Source organism: Suricata suricatta, chromosome 2 (genome assembly GCF_006229205.1).
Source record: "Suricata suricatta isolate VVHF042 chromosome 2, meerkat_22Aug2017_6uvM2_HiC, whole genome shotgun sequence".
Classification (NCBI taxonomy): domain Eukaryota; kingdom Metazoa; phylum Chordata; class Mammalia; order Carnivora; family Herpestidae; genus Suricata; species Suricata suricatta.
In genome coordinates, this window is record NC_043701.1 from 60,596,216 (window position 1) to 60,618,759 (window position 22,544).

Here is a 22,544-nt window from a genome sequence, read left to right on the forward strand (position 1 = left end):
GTGTATGGGATCTGCTTTAAATAAATGGCTTAAACTTTATCGACAGGCACACCATTTGACAGTTTGCGTGACTGGGTGTTGCTTTAAGATCACACACAAAGAAGGCTATTGAGGGAGCACCAATGAAATGAAGCTTATAATAAAAGGTTTCCTTTAAATAGAAAATTCTGACTTAATATATTAGTATTGCCTAAGAGGAAGTCCACACTCACCCCCTTGGGATGGATTTAACAATGCCAGCATTGTAATTTTTTTCCAGGTTGGCTCCATATGAAATGGCTGTAGCAATTATTGTCTGAAAATAAAACAAAAGAGTTAAAAAAAATCCATGTTTTAACAACTCCTTTTTTATTATATTTTTTTATCTCCTCATTGGGAAGTCTGCCCTGTTGGTTTCTTTCTTTTTTTTTTAATCCAAGTATAATTAACATATGGTGTTATATTAGTTTCAGGTGTACGGCATAATGGTTCAACTTTTCTGTACGTTACTCCATGTTCATCAAGATAAGAGTGCTCTTAGGCGCCTGGGTGGCTCAGTTGGTTGAGCATCAGATCGGCTCAGGTCATGATCTTCTAGTCCATGAGTTTGAGCCCCATGTTGGGCTCTGCTGACAGCTCAGAGCTTACAGCCTGCTTTGGATTCTGTCTCCCTCTTGCTCTCTGCCGCTCCCCCACTTGCTCACGCGCACGCGCTCTCTCTCCCTCTCTCTCTCTCTCTCTCTCTCTCTCTCTCTCAAAAATAAATAAACATAAAAAAAAAGATAAGAGTGTTCTTAATCCCTTTCATCTATTTTACCCATCCCCCCACCCACTTCCCTTCAGGCCACCAGTTTGTTCTCAGTATTTAAAATTCCAGGTTTTTAAAAATCTTTTTCTTTGTTCACTTGTTTTGTTTCTTAAGTATTTGTCATAGTATTTGTCTTTCTCTGACTGACTTATTTCACTTAGCTTTATACTCTCTAGTTCCATCCATATTGTTGTAAATGGTAGGATTTCATTCTTTTTTATGGCTCAGTAATATTCCATTGTGATATGTGTGTGTGTGTGTGTGTGTGTGTGTGTGTATATACATATATATTACTATATATATTACAATATCATATGTATATTACAACTTCTTTCTTGTCAAACAAATTAATGCCAAATTTTCTAATTACATGTTTTACTTACCACAATGACTTCTATAGGAATAGGGACTGGAATTTTGTGCTTAAATCGATCATTTACTTCCTTAACTGCCATACAGATTATAATGGTGAGTAATCCAGCAATGAAATCAGCAAGATTGGTGTTGCCAATATTTTGAAAAATCTCAATCAGAGTCTGTAAAAAGAAAATAATTTTATATTCTTCCCAAGTGAAAAATCATATCATCATCAAAAGCACTTAAGAATTTCACATAAAATCATAAAAATGTGTTGGCTAACACAGAGACAGTCTTAGGGTGCTGGGTGGCTCAGTCAGTTAAGTGTCTGACTTCTGCTCAACTCATGATCTCACGGTCCATGAGTGCTGACAGCTCAGAGCCTGGAGCTTGCCTCGAATTCTGTGTCTCCCTCTCTCTCTCTCTGTCCCTCCCCCACTCAATTCTCTCTCTCTGTCTCTCTCTCTCTCTCCCCTCTTTCTCAGAAATAAACATTAAAAAATTAAGATAAATAAATAAAATAATAAAGACATCCATTATTTGCAATATGTATCAAGTTATTAGTGATGGTTAATTGGAGTGGTAAAACGATGGGTGATATCTACCTTTTTATTTTTGTTTATCTGCATTTTTTACAAGAAAATGAGATGTTTTAAAAGAAAAAATGCAATTATATGTTGAATTTTACTTGCAGAAAAGTTTTAATGTTTATTTGCTTATTTTGAGAGAGAGAGAGAGGGAGAGAAAGAGAGAAAATCCCAAGCTCAGCATGGAGCCTGATGCAGGTCTCGAACTCACAAACTGTGAGATCATGACCTGAGCGGAAACCAAGAGTCAGATGCTTAACTGACTGAGCCACCCAGGTGCCCCACTTGCAGAAACGTTTTTAAAGTTTATGTCTTAAAGTGGTTTTACAGGGGCTATTAAGTGACCTAATTTCACAATGTTGATGTGGTATTATTGGGACTAAAAACCCAAAAGTCTCAATTAGCCAGTATTTTAGGTAAAACTCTTCCCAAATTTGAGTTATATGGGTACAAACAAAATACCAAAGTATTTTATATGTAGATACACAGGGACTGATCCGTTCTTCATGGCAAAGAAAAGCTATGAAATTGATATCGTTCAAATATAATTTTTCCAGAAATTAATTTGGTACTTAGCTCAAACTTGAACTGAAATGACTTTAATAAAAGCAACTCTTTCCAAGTGGACAGACAAGCCAACTCAAGGAAAAAAACCTAGTTAACTAGTTTTGTTTTGTAAATAGGAGGTTTCTGGGAATCCAGGAAGATTAGTGAGGGAGAATCCCAAGGCAGAACACTAATACCTTTGTTCCAGCAGCTTCGGTTTTGTAGAAGGAATGACTTAGGAAGGTATTCTTTAATTCTTTGAGACAAATAATCTCTGAGTGAAGGTTACTTCTTTTGAATGAGTCCTTTTATAAATATATTCTATATGATAGATTTATATTACAATAAAGGAATGGAGAATCTTACCATTTATAACATATTTCTTAATTTTATAGATAAGCTATATTTAAAATAATTATAATGACAATCCAGTAACAATTACGTGTAACAAACATTAGGTGATGTACCAGTCATTTTGCCTGCAAGTCCAACTCTGGAGAACATTCAAGAGTAAGGGAATGAGGGGAGAAGCTTTCATGCCAACAAAATCCACCCACCATGTCCTTGAACGAGAGTTCAAGCAGGAAGCCCCTTGTAGTATTTTTGCTCTTGCTTTAAACCTAATACCAACAAACTTACTTTGCCTTCCAGAGTCAGTGAACATTGCCAGAGGCAGAAAAGGAGAACATGGAGGAGTACCACAAGCAGGTACAGTGACTCAGGAACTTGGGGCATCTGTCCTAGGGGCAAACAGTCCTACATGCCTCAGAGTCATGATGGTATTGCTCTGGCCCTTCACATCATCCACTTTCTTTCTTACTTCTTCTTTTTTAATTTTCAAGTTATCTAACATACAGTATAGTCTTGCTTCAGGAGTAGAATCCAGTGACTCATCACTTACATATAACACCCAGTGCTCATCCCAACAAGTGCCCTCCTCAATGGCCATCACCCATTTTCCCCACCTTCCACCCCCACTAACCCTCAGTTTGTTCTCTGTATTTAAAAGTCTCCTATGGTTTGCCTCTTTCTCTATTTATATCTTATTATTCCTTCTCTTCTTCTATGCTCATCTGTTAAGTTTCTCCAATTCCACATCATCATCAATTTTCTGATGACAAGCCTCATTAATTCATAAGCTAGCTACAATATTTCACTTAAGTGTCTACACAATAAAGGTTTACTTTCAACTCAAGAGGGGGAAATTCAAACTTAAAAACAATCAGATAACTATCCCGATCATAAAAAAACATTTTCACCTTACAAAAATGATCACTCCAGGCTTCCCATTTAATCTGAGAGTCACTTAGATCTTTGAATAAAAAGCACCTCTAGTGTATTAAAAATGTAATATGAGTTGCAAACAAAATCAGTTTATATTATACAATTGTATTAAACAAGCATGTAAGTATATTAGTTGCATATATATGAGGTATCTCTTACAAAAAATTCTTCAATAAATAGTTTAGTCTATGTGGAAATAAAGTTTACCCATATAAACTGAAGTAGTTAGACTGTATTATTAAAAATAATAGAAATTAGACTCTAAGAAAGTACTAAAAGTTAATTCTAACTTAGATCACTATTAAAATACTTACTAAAATATGTTTAAAATGTGAACACACATGTGAATCCATATTTCAACCTAATATTCTGTACAGTTCAAATCATAATAATGGTCATTTCAGTGATGGAACATATTTTACTATATTTCCTACCATGTTTGGAGAATTTTAGGACCATTTCACTTAGATAATTTCTTCCTTCTTTGCCTACCATTACCTGGGGGTATGAAGCCACAAGAAAAAATATATACCTGATATTACATTTGAGGAAGTTTATCAGTTAACTTTTAGCACCAAATTTATTTTCAATTCATCTTTATAAATATAACAAACCCTTCATAATCACGCCTTAAAGTTATTTCCTCCTACCAGAAACAACTTTTGCCCATATGCAGATCAATCCTTCAAGTGTTACTTTCCTTATTAAAATGGCTTCATTTTTATATACTGAAACAGATTTGAATTAGTGAGTCTGATCAAGCCTAATGGTGGCTTCAAAACTCTCATCATCTGGGCAGAACTTTTCAGTGTGGTTTTTCTCCTCATTGGAGGAAGAAATGAGGAGATAGTATCACTTCAGTAAGCAAGTAGAAACTCTGTCTATTGAGACAGGCCAGTCAGGATGAATGGTAGGAAAACACACTTTTTTTAATATATAGAGTTGTTCAAAGTTTATGTATTTTGAGAGAGAGAGAGAGAGAGAGAGAGAGAGAGAGAGAGAATGCATGCAAGCAGAGGCTCATAACTTCTATTCCGTACTATTCATGCAGAGCCTCATGCAGGGCTTGATACCATGAACTGTGAGGTCATGACCTGAGCTGAAATCAAGATTCAGCTGCTCAAGTGACTGAGACACCCAGGCACCCCAACATACTCACTCTTCAATGTGCTATGTGATTTACTTACATAATTGAGTAGCTACATAGTGGCTTGAGGAGTATTATTAATTCTGAATTCTGCCAGCATCCTGTCATTCCCCCTTCTGCATCCTATATTCAGTGTCTCTGATATTTGCTAATTAAAGTTTTAGTTTTTTATACTGTCCCAATATTTTCACCTCCAAATCTTTGAATTAATTATCTTCTCTCTTGGGAGGAGTTGGGGGAGGGAAACAATCCAAAATACAACCTTATAACAAAAGGGATATTAAGTTACTACATGCCAAGGAAAATATTTTACAACAATCTTCCAATTTTTCTTGGAAGGAGTCCATGACTACTCTGCATTTGTTGAAGGGTTCTTTCAAGAATAATTGCAGCTTGTAATGTCATAAGTGAAATTGTCTGTTCAGGTACTGAGTAGTCCATTCAACTCTTATGCAATCCTTTCCAAATCTGCTGATTCTTTCTTTTCAGAAGGGCAAGTTTAGAGACATGATCACCCAGCAAAGATGGAGATATATTCATCCAACTTGACTGGCATGGAGGAATTCTCTCAAAATTCTATGATATGCTCTAACCTAAGACTTCAAGAATAATGTTCAATAGAACGTAAGTCACATAATAATTATGTTTGGTTTAAAAATTATTTTTGACCTTATTCTAGTATTTCTTGGTGGCTTTTGTTCCTGTTTCAAAGTGGGATCATTTGTGACAAGCTTCATCTTAAACATAGTCCTAGGAAAGACACAAAGAAATGGAAAGACATACCATGCTCATGGATTGGAAGAACAAATACTCTTAAAATGGCTGTACTACCCAAAGCCATATACACACATTTAATGCAATCCCTAACAAAATACCAATAGCATTTTTCACAGAACTGGAACAAATAATCCTAAAATTTGTATGGAACCACAGAAAACCCTGAATAGCCAAAGCAATCTTGAAAAAGGAAAACAAAACTATAGGTATCATCATGCCAGACTTTAAGTTATATAACAAAACTATAGTAATCAAAACAACATGGTACACCTGGGTGGCTCAGTCAGTTAAGCGTCTGATTTTGATTTCAGCTCAGATCTTGATCTCAGTGTCCTGGGTTCAAGTACCAGCATAGAACTGGCATAAAAACAGACACATAGATCAGTGGGGCAGAATAGAAAACCCAAAAATAAACCTACAATTATATGATCAATTAATCTTTGTCTAAGTAAAAAAGAATATGCAATGAGAAAAAAAGTCTCTTCAACAAGTGGTGTTTGGAAAACTGGACAGCAACATGCAAAAAATGAAACTGGGCCACTTTTTTACACCATACACAAAAATAAATTCAAAACGGATGATAGACCTAATTGTGAGACTTGAAACCATAAAAGAACTAGAAGAGAACACAGGCAGTAATTTCTCTCATATCAGCCATAGCAACATTTTTCTAAATGTGTCCTGAGGTAAGGAAAACAAAAGCAAAAATAAACTATTGGGACTACAAAAAAATAAAAAGCTCCTGCACAGCAAATAAAACAATCAAGAAAAATGAAGGATGACCTACTAATTGAGAAGACATTTGCAAATGACATGTCCCATAAAGCATTAGTACTCAAAATACATAAAGAACGTATATAAGTCAACACCCAAAAAACAACTAATCCAATTTAAAAACAGAAAGAAGACATGAACAGACATCTCTCCAAAGAATACATACAGATGGCCAACAGACACATGAAAAGATGCTCAACATCACTCATCATCAGGGATATGCAAATCAAAACTGCAGTGAGATATCACCTCATACCTGTTAGAATGACTAAAATTAAAAAAAAAAAACAGAAGAAAGAAGCGTTGGCAAGGATGTGGAGAAAAAGGAACCCTCGTGCACTATTGGTGGGAATGCAAATTGGTGCAGCCACTGTGGAAAACAATTTGAAGTTTTCCCCAAAAGTAAAAAATAGGGTACCCTATGATATAGTAAATCACACTACTAGGCATTTACCCAAAAAAACCCACAAAAACGCTGATTCAAAGGGATACGTGCACTCCCGTGTTTATAGTCGCATTATTTACAATAGCCAAAGTATGGAAGCAGTCCAAGTGTCCCATTGACTGATAAGTGGATAACAAAGAAGTGGCACATATGCGTACAATGGAATATTACTCAGCCATATAAAGAATGAAATCTTCCCATTTGTAATGACATGAATGGAGCTAGAGAGTATAATGCTAAGCAAAATAAGTTAGAGAAAGATAAATATCATGATTTCACTCATAAGTGAAATTTAAGAAACAAAACAGATGAGCAAATGTCAAAAAAGAGAGAGAGAGGAACTAAGAAACACACTAACTGTACAGAACAAACTGATGGTTACCAGAGATGTGTGTGTGGGGGGGGGGTAAAATGGGGGATGGAAATTAAGGAGTGCACTTGTTATGATGAGCACTGGGTGATGAATAGAATTATTGAATCACTACATTGTACACCTGAAACTAATATAACACTGTATATTAACTATACTGGAATTGAAATAAAAACTTAAAAATAAAACACAAAGCATAGTCATAGGAGACCAGAAGAATTATTTCATTTTTCTATCAGTAAGGTCCCTCAATGGCCAGGGAACCAGGTTAACCATTGGCCTGAGCCTCCTGTGATCTGTTTGGATGCAAGGCCAAGCAATGTTCACCAAGAGGTGAGTACACTCAGTAAGGGGTCTCTTGGTGGCTTCAGGGGTCAGTTGATTTGTATAGGGAGAAACTAGTTCCTAGCACATAGGAGGTGGTCAATAAATATTTATTGAATAGATGCACTTTATGAATGACCATGAAGGAATAAATGAATGAACAGTAGGCAGGAAATGTGGGAAAGCCAGGAAAAGCAGGATGTCCTAGGACTGCAAATGTGAGGGAGCCTGTCAAAGAAAGGCAATCAGAAGCTTTCAAAATGAACCAAGGACCTGGTTGCAAAAAAAGCCACAATGACAAAAATAATCCTGAATCAAAAAACAGCCTGTGTTAATAGGCTGGGTCCTTGAGGAATGAACAGTAAGCTCCATGAGGTCTAATCACCATAAAAATAATGGTAACAATCATAACAACCACAATAACGGTAATAATAATAATGAACCAAGCTCCTCCCATGAGCCAGATATTGTGCTAAGTGTTTTACACAGATTTCCTCTTTAATCCTCACAATGTTAAGAGGCAGCTACTATTATTATTCCCATTTTACAACTGAAGACATGAGGTGTACAGAAAGTTATATATAACATGCCCCAAATCACATGGGTTGTAGGCAGTGGAACCAAGATTCCAATTCAAGTCTACTGAAGTTCAAAGTCCCTGATTAATCACTCTGTTATACTATCTCCTCTACCTATTCCCACTGCTTAGCACAGTACCAAGCTTCTAACAGGCACTTGGCAGTATGTGTTGAATGGATCGGAAATGTGGAATTATGACACTCTTGTGAAATTGAGCACATTCCTGACCACATCACTAATTTTTACATATGAATGCATGGCCTTACATTGTTTTAGAAGCTAATACATGGGTCTGTAAAAAACTGAAACCCCATTCTCAAGGCTAGCACAATATTTTGGCATAGTATCATCCTCTCCAAGCTAGAATGACATCATGTTACTATCATTATCATTTTCCAAACATCAATAGCATGCTTTATATAGAACACAGATTTAGATCCAAGAACTTTTTCAAATCTAATTAGTGTGATTTACATCCTTCTTTTGCATCTCTTTTGCATGTTGAGTCACCTCCGATTCTGATGTTCCTTTTCATCTATAATTGCTGAGACATTTACATTATGCATTTTATGGACTCTCACAGTTAGAAAGGGTTTTAGAGCTATAGCTCGTTATTTCATTTTTTTACAAATAAAAAAAGAAGCCTTGAGATGTGAAATAACAATTTCAATCTAACTGCTTTTTTTGAGTACTTATTAATGTACAGGCCTCTGGGCCAAGTGCTTCTCTTACACTCTTATTTAACTTAAGTATGAATATAGATACAGTTACCAACTCTATATGGCAGAGAAGGAAGCTGGGGGATGGTAATTTGCTAATATAACTAGTATATAGAAGAGTCAGGATATTAACCCAGGGTCCAGCTCCAAAACGGAGCTTTCAGCCACTATCCGCCATAATGTGTCTATGGTCACTTAACTTATCAGAGGCCAGTGGAGACTGGAACTCAAGTCTGTGGCATCCAAGACCGGGCTTCACTTCACTATACCACTTTGTTTTCCTTCACATTTTTAAGTGCACTGATACTTCTGGAACCATTTTGACCAGCTGAGAACGATGATTTGTAAAATCTGCCCTCTTCAATGTTACTCCTCCTTCTATTGCTTTCTTTCAGAGAAAAATGTTTTCAATGGCTTCCCAAAGTACAGCATGGAGGAACATATGCTCTCCAGACTCAGGGTACAGAGGAAAAGAACAGATTTTTCTCCGTGAGCCATCTCCGGAGTAAGAAGTGACACTTACATAGATAATGGAGAGAACGCCATTATAGTTTTTGGTTGAGACATTGAGAACGATCTTCAGCTGTGAGACGAGCACTTGGAAGGCAGCAGCTGTTGTGAATCCGCCAACCAAAGGGTCTGCCAAGTACCTCACTATGAATCCGATCTGCAAAGCTCCAAATATCAACTAGTATGAGAAGGAAAGAAAAAGTTAAAGTTTGCCTGGAAGAGGGGCCAACTCTCTTGAACTAACAATAAATTAAACCCAGCACTAGTTGGGGCACCTGAGTGGCTCAGTCGGTTGAACATCTGACTTTCACCCAGGTTGTGATCTCACATTTATGAGTTCAAGCCCCACGTTGGGCTCTGTGCTGACAGCTCAGAGCCTGGAGCCTACTTCAGATTCTGTGTCTCCCTAGCCCTATGCCCCTCCCCTACTCGTGCTCACTCATGCTCTCTCTCTCAAAAATAAATAAACATTTAAAAAACATAAACTCAACAGTTAAAACTCTGGTAACCTGCTGATAACACACAGATACTTGTAGGAAACAAATCTGCATTTCCCAATGCCCCTCCACCACTCTAAAATTTGAAAACTTTGGTAATATGAACATTGAAGTGTTTCTAGATATGTAATGTGTAAAAGCAAAAATCACGTAGCTTATTCCTTTGACTTTCAGATCGCATGGCTCTGCTCACTGGGACACTTTTTTCTCCTTTGTGGGTTCTGCATACTTCCCTCCCCTCATTCTCATTACAACCACACATGGGGCGTCTGGGTGGCTCAGTTGGTTGAGCATCCAACTCAGGCTTAGGTCATGATCTCAAGGGTCCTGAGCTTGAGCACCACCTTGGGGTCTGTGCTGACAGCTCAGAGCCCACTTTGGATTCTCTGTCCCCCTGTCTCTTTCCCTCTCCCCTGCTCATTCTCTCTTTCAAAAATAAATATAAAAAAATTTTTTAAGAAAAAAATGGAATCACATATGTTCTTCTGATTTTATTCCTGTCTCTAACTTTGATGATACCTGTGCTCTCATGAGTAGGGTCATGATGACTATTTTAGCATCTGACCTGAAACAATATAAGTTAGCAAAAAACTCTGAGGGTCCCATAAATCACTCTGTTGTGCTTTTAAATGAATCTTTAAAGTCCACATGCTTTACACTCATCTATTTCAAATAAAAATCATACCAATCTATGTTTTGCTTGTAATCCCATTACCTGTATGATGCCAACCAAAAGAGTGAGGGTGCTTGCAATCAATACTCTTGTTGTATCTCTAGCCTCATAGTCTAGCACGGTGGCATTGAATGCAGTGCCATTACTGCTTGATACGTGAAAGTGTTCGTCAGGGGCCATGCTCAGAACAACAGATCCCACCATTAAACTGACCACGGGGAAAGGCCCTGGGGAAGAAAGGCTCTATCAATTAGGAATTATTCATCACACATGTCTAGGTTCAACAACATGTCTACATAGAATTAGAAAGATGTGGGAAATTATTAGCTGTGGTTGGGAAGATATCATTTTTTCACAGAAGAAGCTACAAAGCAAATGCTTCAAGGCCTTTATGACCCAGAAATGAGCAAGAGAGACACATAGAAATGCAATTAATGAGTACTCAGGGAAGTTGTCTAAGCAGTCTTTGTGTGGTCTTCATGTGACTGGGTAAGGGCCGGGGGACTTTGCTGGCAGAGGTGGCAAACAAGCTGGATGCTGATTTGTTCCATCTTGCTTATTCCATATAAGTTCATTTTCTAGAGCATCCAATGTCCTGATCTCAGCAGAGCTGAGAACCTTGATCAATATCACAAGGTCTAAATTAGGATAAACAGCAAAGAGAGTACATAGTTTCTCTTTTTTCTCTATTTGAGACAAATTATTTTTTCATATCAAATGCCAGTCTAGAAGATTCTATGTTTTAAAAGTATTCCCTTTCACCCACACACTCCTGATGTTTTTATCCATGATGATGATCCTAGTCTTTGGTCATGGAAGGTTTTAGCAGTTGGGAGGGCTCAGTACCAAAATCCAGTCACCTGGAGTGTCTAAACGGATAGAATACCAAAGAGAAGAAACCCCAGCTCCTCTATTGCTCACGTTGTCAAGCATTTGATACTGACAGACTCTCCCAGGTGAGGAAGTGTTCTCAATCAATAACCTCTTCCCGATCTCCTTCCATAGACAAGGCAATATGCTAGATACTGGGGACAATACAACTAAGGACAAGGATATGGGTTGGAGATACCATAGATGGTTGTATTTGTTTCAAGAGGATTGTCCAGGTAGACATGTCTAGTCAGCAGATGGATGTAGGCGCAAAATTATCCCAAGTATAAATGTCAAAGTCACAAAATAGCATTAAGACATTCATTTACTAGAACATTCTAGCAAAAGAGAATTCAAATTTTAGGAACAGCAGAAAATAAGCCTATTTTGAGCTATACCAAGAAGGAAAGCCAAGCTTAGTTTCTAAATAGTTCTGGCACAAATTTGCCAGCCTTTTAGTATTAGTGACTTAAAATGAGTATAGTTTTTAATGAAATGATGAATATGTATTTGATGAACATTATTTAGTAAATGATGTTAGTCTCATAAAACAGGAGGTTTGAAGACCTCTTGAAGATATTTTTCCCTTGTCATTTTCTATTTTGGAAGAGAACACTTTGTAAATATGGAGTCAAATTTATTACATTTAAAACAATGAAATATGCTAGAATTTGAAGGTAGGCTGACATTTTGACCAAGCTTTCAATTTTCTCCTCTTCATATAAAAGAGTTAAGTATAAACTTAATACTGACGAGATGGTACTTTGAAAGCTAAGGAGAACCGCTGCATCATTGAATAGAAAAAGCAGGCAAAGCATGGAAGGCCTACTTTACTGGAAAACATTTATTAACAAAAATATGGAAGCATAATACACATTCTATACCCAAAGCATGTTAAACGTGAATAAATACTATTATAGTATATGCTTATAATTACCAACTGAGATGTGTCTTGATGTTCCAAAGATAAAATACGTTAGGATAGGGAAAAAAGCAGAGTAGAGACCATATCCGACAGGAACGGCAGCCAGGAGAGCATACGCCATGCCTGAAAGTATATCCAAAATGATTAAATTCACAAACAAAAGTTACGGTATTATTTCTACTGTGAAAAGAAAGACCTTTTCATAGATAGCCCCACTTTGCAGCTTGCCCCAAGTGGTCTCCTTATGTTGCCTACAGTCTGGGGCTATGCTAGGATGTAGAAAAAATGATTGTGTCTACACACATCACCCGTGTAAATAAATTGATCTGACAGGTAATCCAATTATACAATGATCAGATGACCCCAATATTTACATCAGCACTATCAACAATAGCCAAGTTATGGAAAGAGTCCAACGTCCATCAACTGATGAATGGATAAAGAAGATACACAACGGAATATTATCCAATGATCAAAACCAATGAAATCTTACCGTTTGCAACAATATGGATGGAACTAGAATGTATTAGGCTAAACAAAATAAGTCAGAAAAAGAATTATATCAGCACTTCTGTATCCCTTGGGTAAATCCCTAGCAGTGCTATTGCTGGGTCATAGGGGGGTTCTATTGATAGTTTTTTGAGGAACCTCCACACTGTTTTCCAGAGCGGCTGCACCAGTTTACATTCCCAAAACAGTGTAGGAGGGTGCCCATCTCTCCAAACCCTCGCCAGCATCTATAGTCTCTTGATTTGTTCATTTTAGCCGCTCTGACTGGTGTGAGGTGGTATCTCAGTGTGGTTTTGATTTGTGTTTCCCTGATGATGAGTGATGTTGAGCATCGTTTCATGTGCCTGTAGGCCATCTGGATGTCCTCTTTGGAGAAGTGTCTGTTCATGTTTTCTGCCCATTTCTTCACTGGGTTATTTGTTTTTTGGGTGTGGAGTTTGGTGAGTTCCTTGTAGATTTTGGATACTAGCCCTTTATCTGATGTATCATTTGCAACTATTTGTTCCCATTTTGTCTGTTGCCTATTAGTTTTCTTGATTGTTTACCCAAGGGATACAGAAATGCTGATGCATAGGAGCACATGTACCTCAATGTTCATAGCAGCACTATCAAAAATAGCCAAAACATGGAAAGAGCCTAATTATCCATCACCTGATGAATGGATCAAGAGGAGGTGGTATATATATATACAATGGAGTATTACATGGCAATGAGAAAGAATAAAATCTGGCCATTTGTAGCAAAGTGGATGGGCCTCGAGGATATCATGCTAAGGGAAATAAGTCAGGCGGAGAAGGACAGATACCATATGTTTGCACTCATAGGTCTAACAGGAAAACAGGAGAAACCTAATGGAGGACCACGGGGCAGGGAAGAGGGAAAGAGAGTTGGGGAGAGAGGGACGCAAAACTTGAAAGACTATTGAATGCTGAAAATGAACTGAGCATTGAAGGGGAAGGAGGAGGGGGGAAAAGAGGTGGTGGTGATGGAGGAGGGCACTTGTGGGGAAGAGCACTGGGTGTTTTATGGAAACTGATTTGACAACAATCTATTTTAAAAAAAAGAATTATATCATATGATTTTACTCATATGTGGAATTTAAGACACAAAGCAGATGAACATAGGGGAAGGGAAGAAAAAATAAGATAAAAACAGAGAGGGAGACAAGCCATAAGAGACTCTTAAATACAGAGAACAAACCAAGGGTTGCTGGTGGGGATGGGGGAAGGGCTAAAGGGGTGATGGGCCTTAACGAGGGCACTTGATAGGGTGAACACTGGGTACTGTATTTACGTGATGAATCACTAAACTCTACTCCTGAAACCCTTATCACACTACATGTTAACTAACTTGGACTTAATTAAAATTAAAAAAATTTAGTCTCACTAATTTGGTCCAAAGTCTCAGAGCAGTTTTGCACATAGATGTTTCTTGTGAATGTAGTGTTCCTCTGTGTTCGGAGTATATTGCTGCACTGCCCTTTTCCCCTTTCTTGTTAACAGAAGTTAGATCCAAACAAAGAAAAATATAACAATTATACACAGCAGCCGCAAGACAACTCTAGGCGACGTCCTCCGCTAGGCTGTCTGTCCCAAGAAGCCTCTGGGCCCACGTGGTGCAGTATGGAGAAATCTCTGCTTTTCTGTGTACATGGGAACTGGAAGACCAGAATGATGCATTCTTTCCCCTGGTTAAGTATTTCTTAGGTAGTCAGCACATCTTACTTAAATTACCTTCTCACATTTCACTCACTTACAGTGAGAGAAAATCAAGCCCTTTGATCCCTGAGCCCTTAACAAAGAATTACATTTAGAGCAGTTAACAAAAAAAAAAAAAAAAAAAAAAAGGCAAAGCAACCTAAATATCCTGGCTCACAACTGTGCCACATTAGTTACTGAATGAATGTCTCAAAATGGAAAACTTATTAACTAAATTATACTTTGCATACTGTAATTCTATAAAATGAAATTTATGTGATATATAGAAATACATTTCCTAACATAGAGAGATGTAAAACACAAAGAAAAAGTGAAAAAAAATCAGTATTGGAAATCATGGTAAGCATGCATGCTCCCCCTTTTAGAAAAGTAAACATGGATGCTGCATGCACAAAAATATCTTGAATGATTTTCAATAATATACTAAGTCATTTCAATATGCAAAGGCTATATAATATAATAAACACCCATGTATGCACCAGCTTAAGAAATAAATTGCCAGTGGGCCACCTGGTTGGCTCAGTTGGTACAAGGTATGACTCCTGATCTCAGGGTTGTGGGTTTGAGCCCCACAGTGGATGCACAGATTACTTAAAAATAAAATCTGAAAGAAAGAAAGGAGGGAATAGGGAAGTGAAGGAAAGAAGGAAGGAAGGAAGGAAAGGAGGAAGGAAGGAAAAAAGGTAGAAAGGAAGAAGGAAGGAAGAAATAAATTACCAGTAAAGTTACAACTCTATACTCTTTCTCAGTCACATCCTCCTTCCTCCTTCCATCCCCAGAAGGCAACCACTATCCAGAATGTAGTGCTTATCATTCTGGCATTTTGTTATTCTTTTACATAGATATGCATTTATGTGTCTAGTAGGACATTTACTAAAATATTAATGGGTTGTCTACATAGTAGGATCAAAATTTTCACGCTCTTTAGATGTATTTTCTAGTTTCCTACAATACGCATTCATGCATTCAATCAACAACTATTGATAATGTACCTACCATGTGCTGGCACTATTCTATGTTTGGGAGTGGACACAAGAAAGTCTCTGCCCTTACAAAATTTGCATTATAGAATAATCTGTATTGCTGATACAATCATTTTACTACATGAATGACAAGAAATGGCATTAATCACTCATTCAAGAAAATGAAGTAGAAAGGTGGCTCCACAAAGGGAAGAAGGAGCAGGAAATAAAAACAACTTATTTTCTATGCACTTTTTCCAAGTCTTTCTGAAAGTTCACGTCCCTAAACAGGGCTCTGCAATGTTTACATGCCTGAAAAAACAAGGACTTTTTCTGTTTTCATGCAGTGTCCTAAATAGGGACAATGGCTACCCAAATATATTGTTAATCAGTTTTATTATAAAGAAATTTGGTGCAACAATTTTGAAAGCATATCATTTGTATAGAAATCGAAGCCATTGGTTTAAGCTGTGGAATCTGTGCTGGGAGCCTCCATGTGCAGGATGGTGGCATATACTGACAAAGGCGGTGCTAACAAATGTTTACGAACATCTAGAAGGCGAAGGAGAAACTGGAGTGCAGTCTCCTTGTAGCTGGGAATGAAGATAGCCCTAAAATGCCTGCATTGATCTTTTGCTGGCATTTTTATAACAAAAGTCAAAAAGATCCCATGATCCTTTCAACAAGTGGCTTCTCAGGAAGTTGAGCCTGACCTCTCTGATGAGTTATTCTCCCACTCAGCCATCCGGCCAGTGGTGTGTCATGGACCTTGCCACCACGAGACACAATGGCACCTCCTCTGAAATCTCAATTTTGAGTTCTCCCTCTCAAACTACAACCTCCTAGGCTTTCAGCTCACCTACTCTTGAATCCTTGTTGCAACACTTCTGTGTCCTCATAAGGCTTCTAAATCCATTCTCTTCCTCTCTTTGGTGTCCACCTGTCTTCTCTTGCCTCCTGTTCGCAAACACTCAGAACTCCCTTGCTTTCTGCTCCCTCCCCTTCCCTATTCTTGTCTCATAAAACTCAAGTCTGATTGAACCCAAACACCCACGTTTTAGGTGACACTTGAGCACTTGAGTGGCTAGAGAAGCTGGACTAGAAATCAGATAATCTGCACTCAGGCTGACCGATCTCACGGGAGATTCATGAACAGGAGTCCCAGGTGGGGACTCCGAACTGCCTGGTGGCCCAATTCCACATCCTTGTTCTGAGCAAGACCCGAATCTCCCAAACTTTCCTCAAACTACCCCTCCCCCTTCTGCACACAGACATGGTTCAGACATGAATCTTAGACTCCACCCAAAACACAGAATCTATAAAGAGATGCTCTGAATTTGCTTTTCACCATACTTTCAAACCCCTCTCTACTTGCACCATTTTTTCTCTTACTTCCTTTAAAAATGGAGATCTCCTTTCTGCCTTTAAGGAGAAACCCTCCTATTTCTGTCCTTGAGCCTCATTAACATTCACCCTTCTCACCACTTTTAGTTTCTCCTCTACCTATTGGGCCATCAACACCTTTTTCTACAAGGATATTCTCACGAGTTCCCAAATATGTTCTAGTATCTCCTCTATGAAAAGAACACGAAATTTTCCTAATTCTACCTCCATCTCTTTACCTCTCTTGAGTTACAGCTATTTTTCTACTCTGGATCATAGCGAACCTTCTTAAAAGCGTCTTTAAACTATCCCCTGGAGTGGGGAAAAGAGGTGGTGGTGATGGAGGAGGGCACTTATGGGGAAGAACACTGGGTGTTGTATGGAAACCAATTTGACAATAAACTATTTTTAAAAAAATAAACTCTCCCCTGAAGAATATTTGACACTACTGCCCCTCTATCCTTTTAAAAACAACCTCTCCTCTTGGCTTCTGACCCACATCCCTCCAACTGCTCTTTCTCTCCAACCTCCTGACCCTCCTCATGTTTTCCTTGTGGCCCTGCCCCCTATCTTCCTGATCTCTGGATGGTCCAGCCATCTTCTTTTCCATCTGCCCTTTCTCCCTGGGTGGTCTCAGGCATTCCCACTCTTTTATATGTATATATATATATTTTTTTTAAGTTTACTTATTTGTTTTGAGAGGGAGAAAGAGCAGGGGAGGAGCAGAGAGAGAGAGAGAGAGAGAGAGAGAATCCCAAGCAGGCTCCCTACCCTCGCAACAGTCAGCTCAGAGCCTGAACCCCACAAACCACTAGACCATGACCAAAGCTGAAATCAAGAAATCAAGAGATGGAGGCTTAACCCACTGAGCCACCCCAATTCTCCTTGCCTTTTAAAGATCATCTCTACAGGGATGCTTTCCTAATGTTTCTATCTAGCTCAGATGTCTCCTCTGCTCTTCACATTTGAAGTAGCTCCAACTCTATATTTGGCATTTCCACTTAGAGGTCTCACATGTATCTCAAACTTATCATGTCCAAAAGGACATTCTTCACTTTCCATCCCAAATTGTTCCTTGACCAAGCTCTTCCCTTTTAATAAGTGACATAACCATCTATCCAGTTGCTCAAGCCAACAACCTTGGAGCCATCTGTGATTTTCATCACACTAAATCCATCAGTAGACAGCAGTGGTTGCTGCTTCAAAATATATTTCAGATCTATGTGGATCTCTCCATCTCCTGCTGATCTGGTCAATCTGATATACCTGTCTTCCAGGCTGGGTGGGGTAAGGCAAGCCAGGTGCCTGAGGCACAATATTTAAGGATGCCTTCTTAGAGTCAGTGCCTCACTGTCTCATCCTAATCCCAGCCCTGCCCAAACTTATCTTGTTCTGTTCACCAGCCCCCACCCCTCACATGACATCCACCCACACTAGAATTCCTGTTACTCGCTTGAAAATACTGAATTCCTTTTGACCTTGGGCCTTTGCCTGGTAAACTTCCCCTTCTGCTCTCGCCATGGTGATCTTTTCATCCTCTAGATCTCTGACTAAATTTCACCTCGTCAGTAAGAAGTTCCTTGACCATTCTATCTAAAATAAACACTCCAGGGGCGCCTGGGTGGCTCAGTTGGTTAAGCCTCCAACTTCAGCTCAGGTCAGATCTCACGTTCGTGGGTTCGAGCCCCACATCAGGCTCTGTGCTGACAGCTAGCTCAGAGCCTGGAGCCTGCTTCCGGTTCTGTGTCTCCTCCTCTCTCTGCTCCTCCCCCTCTCATGCTCTGTCTCTCTCTGTATAAAAAATAAATAAAAAATTTAAAAAATAAAATAAATAAATAAAATAAACACTCCAGTGGTACCTGGGTGACTCAGTTGGTAGAGGGTCCAACTCTTGATTTCAGAACAGGTCGGAATCTCAGAGTCATGGGATTGAGCCCCACATCTGAACGTGGGTGCAGTGTGCTTAGGATTCTTTCTCTCTCCTTCTGCCCCCTTCTGCCCCCGCTCTTCCACTTGCTCTCTTTCTCAAAAGAAATAAAGAAATAAACACTCCCTCCTCAAAGTAATCCCTATTACAGAGTATGTAGTCTAACACAATGGATTAAATCTATCACAATCTGTAATTATTTTTCTTTTTATCTTTAATTAATCCCTCTGTCTATGATTCAAAAGGAACTCCATGAAGTCAATATCTGTACCTGTCAATAAACCATTTAATCCTTAGGGCTGAACACCTGAGATCCAGAATTGTTTTATAAGTATTATTAAGTGAAGCATGAATGAATGCATGAATGAACCAGGCTAGCCTCCCCAAACTTCACCTTATGAAGATAACTTTACAGAGACAAAAAAGATTTCATGGACTTTTCATCTATGGAAAAGGAGTTAATAATAGCTTTTGTGTGGATTAAATGTGGTAATGAACCAAAGCCAGCATAATGTCTGGTATTTGATAGACAAAATTAAAAGTAGGGTTAATTCTTTCAACCCTTTCAACTTGTCTAGGAAATTTTTGGAGATAAAGAGGTTGAAATATCGTTTTTCACATATAAAGATGATTCATTATCAGAAGTGCAACTCAGTCCCCTTCACCAAATGTTTATGAGGCCATCTACTTTGTGCCAGGCTCTGTGTCAGACACCAGCTAAACACACGTTAACTTGATGGTCCCTGTCCCTCAGGAGTCAAATGAACTGCTCCGTTATAGCTGTTAGAGCCCACTGTGCATGTGTTCACTTGGCATTATCTAACTAATGTATGGCCCAATCCTACCTCCCCTCCCATCCTCCTTTGTGACTGAAAACACCTTTGGCCAAGCCGGGGCTTCACACGAGGACACAGAACGTCCTCCTCTGTGGAAATCTACCTGGCTGCTCTGAGTAATCTTGAGAGCTTTCTGGGCAAAGATTGGCTCATGACATTGCTAAACGACTATTACTAACTTCTGAAATAGTCCATTTCCAAGCCATCTTTGTACACCAATCCCCACCCTATTCTACTTCCCATTATTTGCCAATCTCATACCTAACCTTCACAGAAACTCTACTCTGACAGCTGAACCTCTAGGAAGCTGTTCCCAATCCCCTAAGGCCAGGTTGTGAGCCTCTGTGCACGCTCACTTCCTAGGTCTTGTTACCTCTGTCACAGCCCTTGTTGAATGGCTATTATCCACTCTCCCATTGGACCATGAGCTCTCTGAAAGCAGGTGGTACATCTTATTCATGTCAGCATACCTAGTGCCTGGAGCAGTCTAGGCGCCCCATAAAAATTATAATAAATAAACGAGACTTGTTTCTATGGTCCAAGGACTTTGTAGAGGTGGGAGGATAGCAGAAGCAAGCCAATGGGGACAGGGACAGAGAAGAATGCCCACGCTGCTATTCGCCAATTCTGCCACAAATTTCCAGGATGTTCATGAAAATATAGTATGAAGTCAATTTAAAAACAAACCAAAACACCTCTGTTAAGACATTTTGCCAGAGATTAAAATAAGGTGATGGATTAAAAAAAGGAAGGAGGACAGAAAAAAAAATTTTATATATAGCACTCCAGGCTAAAACACTTCCTTCACTTTCCCTTAAGCCATTAAAAATTTTTTTAATGTTTTATTTATTTTTGAAAGAGAGACACACACACACAGAGTACAAGTAGGGGAAGAGCAGAGAGGGAGACACAGAACCTGAAGCAGGCTCCAGGCTCTGAGCTGTCAGCACAGAACTTGACGCGTGCTTGAACCTACAAACTGTGAGATCATGATCTGAGCCAAAGTTGGATGCTTAACCAATTAAGTCACTCAAGCGCCCCCTCTTAAGCCACTTTCAAATTGCTCAAGACCCATGTATGGGATGCAAAATAACTTAATGGCCTGCAATCATCATTTTAAAAATATAAGCAAAATTGAACAGGACAGATTAGAAACTATCAGGTCAAGACAGGATGCAAAATAATTTAATGGTCTCCAATCATCATTTAAAAAATAGAAGCAGACTAGAACAGGACAGAATAGAAACTATCAGAGTACATCACTTGTAGTGGGGAAAAATAACTATTTCACAAAACTTGAGATATGTGTGTGCAGATCATGATGTAATGTATATTTCTTCCTGTGAGTTGTGGTCAGTAGAGATTGGGAAGCCACCGCTCAGATGCTAACGCTTGAGTGGGAGCCATGCCGCTAGAGAAGCAGCAGGGTTTCCCAGGAAGAGAACTCGAAGGAGGAGGAGAAAAGAGGTGAATCTATCCACTCAGGGGCTCTAGAGGAAAGATAAAGATCTTGAAGAGTAATCAAACCTTGGGAATAGACCACTGGGAGTCAGGAGGAAGTTATGAACTGCTGCTGGAGACTGTAACTCTCAATCACGTAGGAGCCAACTCACCAACACTTACCTTGCAGTGTGCCCACTAGCCCAGTACTAACTCCTGAGATGATGTCATTGAGCAGCCATTCCTTGATCCGGTATTTGGGGAGCCAGTCCAGGATGGGCAAGAGAGTCTTCAGCACAACCAGGCCTCTCTTCCTTGAACAACTGTCAAAAGGCAAGAAAAGGGAGTTTCTAGTCCCATCTTGAATGACCATGAGCTGGACCCTGCTGATCTTTATAACCATTTAGGAAAAGAGTTAAGAATTGCAGGGAAAATACTAAGCCTCAAGCGCTTACCATGCCTTTGCCAAGAACTCTATCTACCCTTCTAAATCACTGCACTAGAAAACACAGGATTAGGTGTCCCCTCCCCTTTCCCACCTTTGTAATCCTCTGAGAAAATATCCATACACAAGGACCCATTTTCTAGACCAGCCACAGATCGATCAATGTGGAGGCTCTAAATAGAGATTAATTTTCAGACTTCTAACCCAGGCGCCTTCTATTACTTCTTTTTGTTTAAAGAAAAATAAACAAGCTCTGTTTATTTCGGCAATCCAAGTTGGGAGCCAGTTTATAAAATAAATCTTACCACAATAAATGTATACTTTGTTGTTCCTTGCTACTTAGTATTTTTTTAATTCAGCACGAAAGACAAAAGAAAACAAATATTAAGAATTCATGAACATTGACTCTTCGTTCAAGTAAATTACTTCAATTATATTTATGAGACAACTGGAAATGTTGATGTTTTCCATATTAAGGAATTATTTTTTAGGTATGATAAGGGAATTGTGGTTATATTTTTTTCTAAAGAATTCTTAGAGATATATACGGAAATATACAGACAAAAAGATGCACTCAAAAAAAATAAGGGAGTGGGGGCAAGTGGGTGGAGCTTGGTTGTTGAAGCTGGGTGGTGGGTAAAAACATGGAGGGGGGCTTCATTACATTAGTCTACCATTAGTCTACTTTTATATATGCTCATGTTCTGTAATAAAGAGATTTTTTAAAAGAAGGGAAATCTGGCAGCAGATGACGGTTCTCTAGCCGTTTTTGTTGGTGATATCTAATTATGGGTGGCCTGCTAGGGTTTAGAAAGTGAGGGAGGTCTCCCCGGGGGTCCCACTGCCTAAGAGGGAAGAACGTGGAGCGCACTACGCTCTCCTGGGTTCTAGCCTTGGTTCAGTGTCTCCCAGGGGCATCCTGCCTAGATGAGCTTGGGGCTTTCAGGGACTCCAGGTTAGGTGATGGGTTTACCCATCATCTCTTTTTATTGAGCCCCTTCTCCACTGTTCTCAGCCTGACCTTCATAAGAAGGCTATAGGAATCCGATGTACCCCAAAGCGCACTCCAGGTATCTCCAAGGAAGGAGAGAGAGAGAGAGAGAGAGAGAGAGAGAGAGAGAGAGAGAGAGAGAGAGAGAGAGAGAGAGAGAG

At 39.0% G+C, this 22,544-nt stretch overlaps 1 protein-coding gene across 1 annotated transcript in view; it reads right to left on the reverse strand.

Moving 5' to 3' along the window:
* The window catches only part of SLC26A4 (solute carrier family 26 member 4), a 55,389-nt gene that overhangs the window by 31,675 nt on the left and 1,170 nt on the right, over positions 1 to 22,544 (reverse strand). The window contains exons 3-8 of the mRNA XM_029956737.1: positions 21,131 to 21,270; positions 12,184 to 12,294; positions 10,419 to 10,603; positions 9,220 to 9,384; positions 1,171 to 1,323; positions 213 to 295 (exon numbers count right to left, since the gene is read on the reverse strand). Coding sequence (XP_029812597.1) covers positions 213 to 295; positions 1,171 to 1,323; positions 9,220 to 9,384; positions 10,419 to 10,603; positions 12,184 to 12,294; positions 21,131 to 21,270 — 837 coding nt within the window. The remainder of the gene's footprint in view (positions 1 to 212; positions 296 to 1,170; positions 1,324 to 9,219; positions 9,385 to 10,418; positions 10,604 to 12,183; positions 12,295 to 21,130; positions 21,271 to 22,544) is intronic.